Source organism: Pygocentrus nattereri, chromosome 18, assembly GCF_015220715.1.
Source record: "Pygocentrus nattereri isolate fPygNat1 chromosome 18, fPygNat1.pri, whole genome shotgun sequence".
Classification (NCBI taxonomy): Eukaryota; Metazoa; Chordata; class Actinopteri; order Characiformes; family Serrasalmidae; genus Pygocentrus; species Pygocentrus nattereri.
Genome location: NC_051228.1, coordinates 24,583,362 through 24,594,794, shown reverse-complemented (window position 1 = coordinate 24,594,794; position 11,433 = coordinate 24,583,362). Strand labels below are relative to the sequence as shown.

General features: G+C 38.6%; 1 protein-coding gene across 2 annotated transcripts; it reads left to right on the top strand.

Annotated features, from left to right (window-relative positions):
• The first annotated feature begins 277 nt into the window (after positions 1–277).
• On the top strand, positions 278–11,307 carry trim23 (tripartite motif containing 23). 2 transcript variants are annotated; one of them, XM_017725505.2, is made up of 11 exons: positions 278–398; positions 2,785–2,947; positions 3,430–3,551; positions 4,610–4,888; positions 6,051–6,233; positions 7,042–7,257; positions 7,447–7,581; positions 7,799–7,928; positions 8,063–8,173; positions 8,769–8,893; positions 9,904–11,307. In XM_017725505.2, the coding sequence occupies exons 1-11, from the start codon at positions 309–311 to the stop codon at positions 10,081–10,083; spliced, it is 1,734 nt and encodes a 577-aa protein (XP_017580994.1). In that variant the 5' UTR covers positions 278–308; the 3' UTR covers positions 10,084–11,307. The 2 variants fall into 2 exon arrangements, with proteins under 2 accessions (XP_017580994.1, XP_017580995.1); XM_017725506.2 differs by lacking the exons at positions 278–398; positions 2,785–2,947; positions 3,430–3,551 and having other exon boundaries at positions 4,626–4,735; positions 4,807–4,888.
• The last annotated feature ends 126 nt before the right edge of the window (positions 11,308–11,433 follow it).

The following is an 11,433-nucleotide window of genomic DNA, read 5'->3' as shown; positions in this document are numbered from 1 at the left end:
ATTTAAACGCCTTTTGATCACCGCTGCTGCAAATGTTATATTTGAGCAGCAGCGACATTAAACCGATGGAAACAGCTGATGGATGCCTCCATTGTTTGTGTAGGGGGGTTAAATTGTTATTTTACCAATTATTTGTGTAAATCCAGAATCAGCAATGTAAATCACGCAAATATATGGCAATGCACGAAGAAAGTGTATATACGTAGTTAGGTAAAGGCAAGTTGTAGTAGGCCAGACTTAAGATTGTGAGCTTATTTGCTCGTCCTGTCACTCGTTCACCCCAATTTGATGGATGGTCGAGTCCCAGGATGGCCGCCGCTGTAAATAAGCAAGGAGCCGCAGCATCGATGGAGCCTTGTGTCCGACATGGCAGGGGCACTACAAGCAATACGGTGAAGGTACGATGTTTTAAGTGCACAGAAAATCAAGAAGTATGTTTTGGGTGTGTTTTTTCGCACATGGGAGTGTTTGTGTCTCCAGTCAGACAGGTATGCTGCTGCGGGGTGTCGCAGTGTTTCATATGAAGAATAGCGAGCCAGCTAAGCTAAGCTAAGACCAATAATCATAACATCATTTTCCCTCTGCATTTTAATAAACTAATGCACTGAGTAGTTGTTTAACTGCTGTTTACTTTTAATTAAAGGGACTTTATTCTGTCCGTAAACTTGCATTTGCATTTTGCAGCAAATCAAGCAAGCAGAATACCAGCTAACGTTAGCTGAGCTGCTTAGATAGACTGCAGGCAGTCGCTTGGCAACAGTTACCCCAGAAAGGCAATAGTCCTGTTTAGAAAGCATGAATTCTAGCTATATAGAACCCCTGCATGTTTCTTTGCGTGTTGAAATGGTTTTTCAGATTGATGGAGTATGTTGTGTAAAGTTTTATATAAAACCTTTTTGAAAATGGTTCTGTATAGCTCCATAAAGGTTCTGCTTTGAAACGACATCAAGCTTGTAAGAATAGATGAACATTTCTTTGAATTGTGAAATGGTTCTAGATCATATATCAAGCCTTTTTGAAAACAGCTATATACGTAACCAAAAAGGGTTCTTCTATTCTTACAAGCTTGATGTCGTTTCAAAGCAGAACCTTTATGGTGCTCTATAGAACCATTTTCAAAAAGGAAACCAGAGAGGGACTTTAGTAAATGCATTGCATTTACTAAAGAATCCTTAAAGAACCATTTTTGAGAGTGCATCTCACCTTTCCCACCAACTGTTGCCAAGTGCCATCTTTCTTGCCATCTTTCTAGCCATCTCAGCTAATGTTAGATCCACACCCCTAGATCTCTATAGATCCATTCCCCTTACTAAAGAACCTTTGAAGAACCATTGTTTTTTTTAAGAGTGAGATTTTTTAAGATCGCTATCCATTAGGTTAATCAGAGAGTAATGTAAAATAATAAAGATGCTTTGCTGCATCTGTCCAGTCATCACTTGATACTGTTTTTAAAGACTGAAGTCAGAATTGAAAGGGATTTGAAGGGAAAATAACTATTAAGCTATAGGTGTGCACAATAGGTAGTCTGCTATTTGTCCTACCTTTCATCTCTTAAAAAAGAAAAAAAAGATGTATATAAAACCCTGTTTCCAGAAATGTTGGGGCACTGCAAAATGTAAACAGATTATATAAATAAAAAGAGTAGTAAGATTTTCCAAATATGAGTTTACAAAATATGTAACATGACAATAAGATGTTATATCACATTTATTAGCAGAAACTGCAAACAGGCTACTGCTGAAAAATTCTGCTGAAAAAAGACCTTTAGGAATAAAACCTAGTGGTTCTGCTTTCTAACAGGATCGGACTTAATGATTACCATTAGAGGCCATCAGTGTTGTGTGGGACACCTTTACATTCTATTAGGAAACTATCAAATGCATTTAACCATTATATTCTTGTACACTGTGGTATCAACTCATCAGAAAAACACAAAATACCATTAGTGATTACAGTACTCCACCAGGAACCAGCAGAAACCTTTAATGGGTTCTATGATTTTTTTTTTTTCAGCGGGGTAGTACATTAATGGAACTCTCCAGCTGTGTTATGTATGGAAAGTGGATTAAGTGATGATATCGCTAGGCAGATGCAGCCACACTGTCCAGTAGAGAGTGCATGTGCCTGTGATGTCATTGGGGCTGAGAGTGCATCTGGCTGAGAGTGCATTTCTGCAGCCAGACTCTCTCAATCTCTTAGTGATATTATGTATCGTAGATGATTAAAATCCCCAATTTCATTGCTATTTTATGTTGAGATTCATTATTCTTGAATTGTTGCACTATTTGCCCTTGCAGTCTTTCACAGAGTGGTGAACTCCTCTCCATCCCTCTCTGGGATGCTCTTTTTTGTACTCCGTCATGTTACTGACCCATTGCCAGTTAACCTAATTAGTTCAGATTTTCCACCAGATTATTATAATTTTTTTTGCATTACACTTTTGTTGCCCCGACCAACTTTTTAAAAATGTGTTGCTGGCATTAAATTCAAAATTGCACATATTTCTCAAAAAATAATAAAGTTCTCTTTCTCTTTCCTCAAGATTTATTTTTGATTTTTCATATTCTGGGTTTTCTCTATTTGTATACAATACAAACTTGGATTGAATGAACCCAGGTGTCTAATGTTGGTCATTCACTAAAATGGGAGACCCTCAGACCAGACAGAGGTGTATTGGCCATTGTTATTCTATTAAAATTGCTACACTCTATTAGTAATATGACCAAACTCATCTGTAACTAAGTGACAAGCCATTGTTTGATACAAATGTTTGCTGCCGCTCAGGTGCTGGAGTGCGGAGTATGTGAAGACGTTTTTTCACTGCAAGGAGACAAGGTGCCTCGGCTACTGCTGTGCGGTCACACCGTTTGTCATGACTGTTTGACCCGCTTGCCCCTCCATGGCAGGGCTGTGCGGTGTCCCTTTGATAGACAGGCCACTGAGCTGGGTGAGTGAGTCATTCTTATGCTCCCTGGATAGAATTTGGTTTTTCCCATGTTTTATTAAAAGGGAATGCCTGTTATTAAAGGGGAGCTTTAAAAAAATCTGCATATTTCTTCACATCTCAGCTTCTGTAGATATTTAGAAAAATCAGTGGGATTCCCTGTTAATGTAGGTGGGCAAAAAGGCTAAATACCACTTTGTATTTAAAAGAACAACTCAAGCGTTAAAGGCTACTACAGGGCTGCCTAGATGCCCAGCTGGCTGGAAAGTCACAGAATACATCCTGTTGTTTATCACTGTCAATGAGTTTGCAATCAGTACATCTTAAAGAACCATTACTTTAGTTATTTGCTAAGCTGTGTATGTGCTATTAACGCCGTTGCATTATCATCAGTAAAAAAAAAAAAAAAATATATATATATATATATATATATATATATATATATATATATATATATTTATTTCTCTCTCCTTTCTCATTTTCAGGGGACTCGGGTGTGTGGGGCCTGAAGAAGAACTTTGCTCTGCTAGAATTGCTTGAACGGCTGCAGAACGGCGCCTCCAATCAGTCAGGGATGTCAGAGGATGCCCTGCGAGAGATGGGAGAGGTTGGAGTTTTCCTGTTATACTATACAGCACATGCTTCTACCCAGTATGAATATAAGAGAGTGTCTCCCTCAAGAATCATTAAATCATTGTATATTCTAATGTTTTGCTTGGGAATGTGAAAGTCCATTTAGTGCCCCATAAAACTTGATGTAAGGTGCAGGTCATGAACAGATGTTATTCCTGTGGATGTGTCAGCACTATTGTGTTGTTGCATCTTGTAAATCTTTTCTTTGCATAACATTTGCCTAAGCAAATGTTCTGTGCTAAGCAAAAAGCATTACTTAGTGAAATGCATGCACATGTTTAAATGATAGTTCAGAATTAGATCTAGACCTATTGAAGGGGATTTCCACCATTTAAAAAATAAATAAATAAATTCAGCAATGGTATAGATGTAAACAAGTCATTCAGAGTGATTTGATGTGAATTGGCTCATTATAGAGAGACTGGCTGACTTGATTTTGTTTTCAGGGGTGGCAATCCAAACCAGAGATGTCTACAACACAAATATAGCTAATTTATGTACTACAAAATGACCAGAGGACCTCCATGTCTCTTCACTTTTTTTTAAATGCCAATAAGGGTAAAATAGTGTTAAATCGGATAAAAAAAAAAAAATGTTTCTTTGCAGATCGTCTTGCCTCACAATGCCCTGCGTGTGCATCTCTGCCCTGATTAAATTGTTTTAACAAATACAGATTAAGCCAAAGCCTTCTCAAAACTCATAAAACAATGTCTCAGACATCAGGGAGCATATTTATAACCATTTTATGTAATACTTGCTGTGGGGTAGCTTTATGAGGCATTAAATTCTTCAGACGCCTGGTTCCTATCACCACAACTGTGATGGTCAGTTTCTCTAGAATGGAATATTTCGCATCAAACCACTCTGACAGAATGACGTACATCTTAAACATTTAATTATCCAGACATCTTACAAAATAAGCTAATATTTACAGAGTGTGACAAATGTGCATATTGTTGTACATTTTTCTGCAAGCATCCCTTTATAATTTCATCATGATATCTGACAACATTCATTGTTTTCTCCTCTTAGTGCATCATACGCTGTGATGAGGATGAAAGTCACACTGCTTCCATGTACTGCACAGTGTGTGCCACACATTTGTGTGCGGAGTGTTCCCAGCTCACACACTCTACCCGCACACTGGCCAAGCACCGACGGGTGCCACTGGCTGACAAACCGCACGAGAAGACCCTATGTCCCCAGCACCAGGTCCATGCCATCGAATTTGTCTGCTTGGAGGAGGGCTGCCAGCCAGGCCCGCTCATGTGTTGCGTCTGTAAGGAATATGGCAAACATCAAGGACATAAGGTACTGCCAGTCCAGTATGGTTTGCTCAGCCCCACTTTAGTCCCAGCTGATTTTGTCCTTGTTACTTTAACTAATGTCCATGATGAACAGTCCCTGAATTGAACCCATAGTTCAAAACTAATGAAATGCATCTAAGTGTTAACACGTTTCCCCAGCAATGTCACAGCCATCTATAGCTGAAAGTCCCAAGACAGCATAATGCTGTTCACATGTTTGAATTAAACAAAACATCATTTCATACTTCATAGCAATACATGACCGACAGTGCGTGAAGCCATGCACGTGTAGGCATGGTGACAGCAGTATTGGTGAAAATGGATGATAATCAGAGGGGATTTTTAATCAGTGTAGATTGTTTATTTTAGGCGAAGAAAGGCACACTCTGCATGTTTTTATTTTTGTGTTGTATATTGCTGGGTGCGTCTGGAAGACAATTGGCATCCTTGACTCTATAAAAAAAAAAAATCAACATCTGGTTTATTCCACCGCTGTGGTCAACGGTAAAAGTTGAAAAAAGGTCTTGGGGTGTTGTTCCACTTACTGATGCGATCTGCAGGTCACTACTGCACACCATGGCAGACTTTTTCAGTTTGTGTCTATTGAAAACAGTGGAAATATCCTATTTGCTGTTGTCCTTCTACCACACACATATGAATGCAGCAATACAGTCCTCACTCTCTCTGGGTGGGTAAGATGGTCCTCCTTTCTCCCCCATCATTCAATGCAATGCTAACCAACACAGGCGTCTGCAAGCTGAATTAGCATAAGTGGCAATTAGTGTTCTCCTTCAAGTGTGTTGAGCTGTCCGGTAAAGTTTTAGAGGCACTTCACATATCTTCATGGCTTCATAGCATTGTGTGAAAATGGGAGGCTTAACTAGTGAGTGGAATTGGACTGTGCTAATGCAGGGCAATTATTTCAAAAGGGCTTTTCCCTCATTATCATAAGACTTGTATAGTGTTTCTTTCAGAGGAGAGGTTTACTCACTTTGAGTGTAAGTCGAAAGTGGCAAATCAGTTTGAAATGGCAGCTGAGTTTCAGACAGCAGTCTGATTTTTTTTTTTTTTTTTTTTTTTTTTTTTTTTTTTCTTTTTTCTCCAGTTTGTAACTTAAAATTATTGAATTATTGAGTGACATTGAAGCTCCTTGTGTTCATATTCAGCATGCTGTTCTGGAAGCTGAGGCGAACCAGATCCGGGCCTCAATTTTGGACATGGCTCACTGTATTCGCACGTTCACTGAGGAAGTTTCTGAATACTCCAGGAAGCTTGTGGGCATCGTGCAGCAGATTGAAGGAGGTGAACAGATTGTAGAGGATGGTGTAGGCATGGCCCACACAGAACATGTAAGGACAAATGCTTAGATCCACTGCTGTTAATAATGTATACTATACTGAAATCACATGTCATTTTATTACATTTTTATTTTATTTTAATAATACTAAGGCAAAATGTTTTTGTTTTTTTAAATAGTTGAAGTGTCTTAGAAACAATAAGAAATTATTATGTTATTAATATATGGTAATTGTATATTTTTTGTCAAATTATTTGATTGACCTGTTATTTTTGGTACAACACAGCTTTTCAGTTATTTTAGAATCATCTACAGCCCTGTCTATTACATTCCATTCTGGAGAAATTTATATTGGACATTTTGCCTGCTTAACTGATTTTTAGTCATTTAAAACCCGTGAAGCTGCATAACTGGTATATTAGAATCATGTTCCATGTTTATCTGCACCAGTTTGATGTTATGTAATTGAAGACATTGATTCCAACTTTTTACTGGTGAGTGGCAAACAAATAAAATTGTAAAAATTTTCTGAATCCTGGAAGATATTTTTCACCTATGAATGCTTGTTTGTACAACTATTAATGAGAACTTTTGGGAAGCAATTCTTATTCAATACCTTATAGTAATACAGTCATAAACAATGGTAAAACTGCACTATTCCTAAAACGTGAATCATTTTGCTCAATTTATAAAATTTAACTGGTGCAGATAAACGTAGAGCCTAATTCTAACATGCTTGTTCTGCAGTTTCACAGGTAAATATAGTATATAGTAAATATCACTTAAAGAAAAACTTAGCAGGTGACTTGCCATTAGCTTCAGTGCTGCCAGATCTAAACACAAGTCCTCGTTCTTTACAGGTTCCGGGGACAGCGGAGAATGCCCGATCATGTGTGCGGGCGTATTTCGCTGACCTACATGAGACACTGTGTCGTCAGGAGGAGATGGCACTCAGCGTGGTGGATGCCCACGTAAGGGAGAGGCTGATCTGGCTGCGGCAACAGCAGGAGGACATGACCATCTTGCTCTCGCAGGTGTCCACAGCCTGTCTCCACTGTGAGAAGACACTGCAGCAGGTAGAGGCAAATATGCTCTTCTCAAAACGGCATGGAATGATAAATTAAGGTGCTTTTAAATTATAGCGCTTTTGACAAACAGGGCGTAGTTTCACTATACTGAAGGACTAAAGCTATTTTGCAGGAGGTTTTGTGTGGGTAATTTTACAGTAGTTTTTTGAGTGATGAATGCAATTGGTTTTAAAACAGGACGATTGCAGGGTTGTTTTGGCGAAACAGGAAATCAATAGACTACTGGAAACTCTGCAGAAACAGCAGCAGCAGTTCACAGAAATAGCTGACCACGTTCAACTGGATGCAGGCATCCCTGTCACGTTCACCAAGGTAAGTAAATCTCCAGCAGCTCCCATCACACTTCAGGATTGGTCATCCATTCAAGAGCTGGCTTCCCAAAAACACTACAGTATAAATGTGGTCATTATAAGATTCTGGAGATCATTTGAGGAAAAAAGGGGCTTTCTGTCATGAGAACAGTCTGGTGTTCAGCGTCAAAAATTGACAAGCTTTTTTCACAGCTGTAAGAAACTGAATTGTGTTTCAGGACAACCGTGTACATATTGGGCCCAAGATGGAAATTCGAGTGGTGACGTTGGGCTTGGATGGTGCTGGCAAAACAACCATCCTCTTCAAGCTGAAACAAGATGAGTTCATGCAACCCATACCAACTATAGGTAACACCATTCAGAGAAATTATATATTGTTCTGATTTAAAGACTTCTGTTTCCAATTACCTACTTTGTGTGTGTGTGTTTGTGTGTGTGTGTGTGTGTGTGTGTGTGTGTGTGTGTGTGTGTGTGAATTTCAGGTTTTAATGTGGAAACTGTTGAGTACAAAAATCTGAAATTCACCATCTGGGATGTGGGTGGCAAGCATAAGCTCCGGCCTCTTTGGAAGCATTATTACCTCAACACGCAAGGTGATTTGATGTTCATGCTAATGTAACTTCAGTTTTATTTCCAAAGGAGTGGTTCACTGAAAAATCATTTACCCAATTTCCATTTACTGCAAATAAGTTAATCAGCCAAAACAGGCTTGAAGTCCAGATTTTGCTTGCTACATGCTAACATTGCTAATAAACACTAGAACTCAATAGTTACTCAAATAGCCAAAATTGTTTCTTTCAAAATACATCCCTAAAACCTCTCTCAAACTGCATCCAGGGGTTTATTAAAGTTGCGCAGATTTGCAAATTATGTTTTGGGCTATTTGGGTGACTATTGATTCAAGTGTTTGATGGCAGTATTAGACTTGCTGCAGTAATTCTAAATTAAGGGAGCAAAATTGGGACCCCGACAATGTCTTGGCCAATTAATTACAATTAGGCTAAGTGGAAAAAATATGTAAATATGATGTTTAGCTTAATTATTCCTTTAACAATTTGTGATGAATTTCTTTATATTCTAAATAGTAATTTCACTTTTGTGCTGACTCGTCATTTAAGGATAACATTCCGGCTGTGTATGTTCTGCATTCCTTCGTTTTTAACCTCTGCTTTCTCTCTTGCTCTGCAGCGGTTGTGTTTGTGATTGACAGCTGTCACAGGGACAGGCTGATGGAAGCCCACAGTGAGCTGGCCAAGCTACTGACTGAGAAAGAGCTGAGGGATGCTCTGTTGCTCATCTTTGCCAACAAACAGGTTAGATAGCAGTATTATCTTGGTTCTTTAACTCTGCAGTTTAGAGCAGTGTGCTGTGTGCCAACATACCTGACATCCAACTCATCAGCCAGTAAATCCATCACGAGTGCATTTTAGGCTGTGTTTAAGAACACATGTACCTACAGCTTTAATGGGGCATTTCAGCTTAAAATAGCATTTAATGTGTTATTTGTCATGTTATATATGTTATTGTATTATATGAATTTAAACTAATGCTCACCGTTTTTTCTATTACTGTTAAGCATTATCACCTGCCTGTCAGGCTCTTTGAGCTGCCACTAGTATGAACAGTACTCTATAAGGATAGTTATTGTTATATAGTGTTCTGTAGCACAGTATTCCATCCTTTAGCCTCATTGCCTTCACAGAATTCATTATTTTGTATAATTTTTGATCTATCAGTGTTCTCCTAACAATACCTCTTTTTTGAGAGGCTCCTTTCACTTTTGTGTTACATAATCAGAAAGGGGCTTCCTTGTCTTTAAACCATTAGAGACTACTGTGGAATTGCTGTAGGAGACAAGCAGACATGTGACAATAGATGGAGCAGTGGTTACATTTGCTATTTCACCTGCAGTGTCCCTTTCGATATTTTTGATCCACAATATAAAGTCCATAAATATATTGATTTTGGCAAAGCTTTAGATGTCTACCCCAGCATATTGGAGTTTAGGTAACAAATATGAGCTTAAAATGCAGATTTTCAGATTACAACCATTTTCAAACATTTTAGGGGCTTGACAGTAATGACAGTACAAACTAACAAAAAAAAAAAAAACTTTTTTTTTTAACTAATGACTAATTACTTAATTTTTTTCTTGGTTGCAAGTTCTTTGCAGTCATTGTATGTAAAAGAATGTGGTATAATTGAAAATGGTTATAATTTCTACACCGTTGACTAGATTTGGATGAAAATACCCTCATATTAAAGCAGAAAGTCTGCTTTCAGCTCGTATTATTTGATTTCAACCAAATGTTTCCTTTCACAGGACGTCCCTGGAGCTGTTTCAGTGGAGGAGATGACTGAGCTACTGAGCCTACACAAACTGTGCTGTGGCCGGAGCTGGCACATCCAGGGCTGTGATGCACGCAGTGGTATGGGCCTCCATGAGGGCCTCGACTGGCTCTCACGTCAGCTCGTGGCTGCTGGGGTTCTGGATGTGGCCTGATGGTGTGCTTCTGCTTATCGGGATAGTGCAACCAAAGCATGGCTAGCACTGAATGAAAGCTAATGGAGACCAGTTAGCATGACCTTATTGCGATAACACACCTGCAAGCTTTCATTCATTTTTGGCAATGTTAGCTTTTTTTTTTAGGGGGAGCTATAAAGTACTTACAGTTGCAGTGTGCTCACCCTTGCTTATGGTCTCATGCTAACTAAACTTTCATTTTTGTTAGCCATGTTAGTTTTGCCAAACTATCTCTTGGATAGACTCATTCAGTAGGATCCACTTCTCTTACTCATCTTCCATCTTGATCTTCCATCATACGGTCTGCTACTGTTAGTCTTGATGCTTAGTGCTGTTGTGGCTAAATGTGTTCATAACTGGAGTTGGTTTAAGAATTTCTTCAAAGAAACCACTGAACTGGTGCAGTTATTTTAGCATTAGGTCAGTTAGTCCTTATTCTTCTTACAAACGTTATTGTTATTGTGAGGAACTAAGTTAGCCTTTCCTACGAGAACAATTTGCAAAGTAAATAAAAGTCACATCATGACTTCAAAACAGATAAAACAGTCTCATAGCATCTGTTTTCACCTGGCCAAACATGGCAGGGGCAGAATAGATAAAGCTATTAGGTATATTTACCGAGGCAACACTAAGGTTAGTAAGACAGAACAAAGTTAACAAGATCTTCAACAAATGTGAAGTGCCTGTAGACCTCATGGGCTACTGGAGAAACAAGAACATCACCAGTAGTCAAATTGGTGAGCACTATGTGAGTTTCTGCATTAATGTAATTGGCCTCCCCTTAATTCTCTGTTAAGTCTCTGTTTGTTCCGTTTTTGTTTTTTTTTTTTTATAATTTGCTTTCTGAATTCTGCTCGAGAGAAATGAGTGATATTTATTTATTGTAGTTCATGGTCTTGAAAAAAAACTGGTGCATTGGTGCAGGTGTGAATTTGCCAGGTATGGAGTAGCAGAAATGTCTGTTACATGAAATGTTGTTACTGGTTATTTATATTTTTAAAATCTATGATTTATTAATTGTTTTTAGGTGAAGTGCAGTACTGCTGTGCAGGGGGAACACATACCATGCCTTCTATTAACCTTCCCTTATGTGGAGCAGGAAAAAAAAAAAAGCTTTTAGTAGTTCACCTGTCTGTTTGCTTCATTTTGAATGGCTTCCTGTGAAAATGGATCAGACCTGCTATTGACATGACCTGAGAACACTTTCATTCTTACTTTACATTTAATTCTATATAGATACATACACACCCCTTCTGTTCAGCTGTGGTAATACTGAAACTGTTGCTTGATGCGTTTCCATCAAATTTCCCCCACCCCAAAAATGCGGTA

Bases quoted from the DNA above. Each gene is read 5' to 3' on its own strand.
- trim23 (XM_017725505.2), top strand. From the start codon at position 309: ATGGCCGCCGCTGTAAATAAGCAAGGAGCCGCAGCATCGATGGAGCCT. The intron at 2,948-3,429 runs GTGAGTGAGTCA...TCTCATTTTCAG, and splicing joins TAGACAGGCCACTGAGCTGG to GGGACTCGGGTGTGTGGGGC. The intron at 7,929-8,062 runs GTAACACCATTC...TGTGAATTTCAG, and splicing joins GCAACCCATACCAACTATAG to GTTTTAATGTGGAAACTGTT.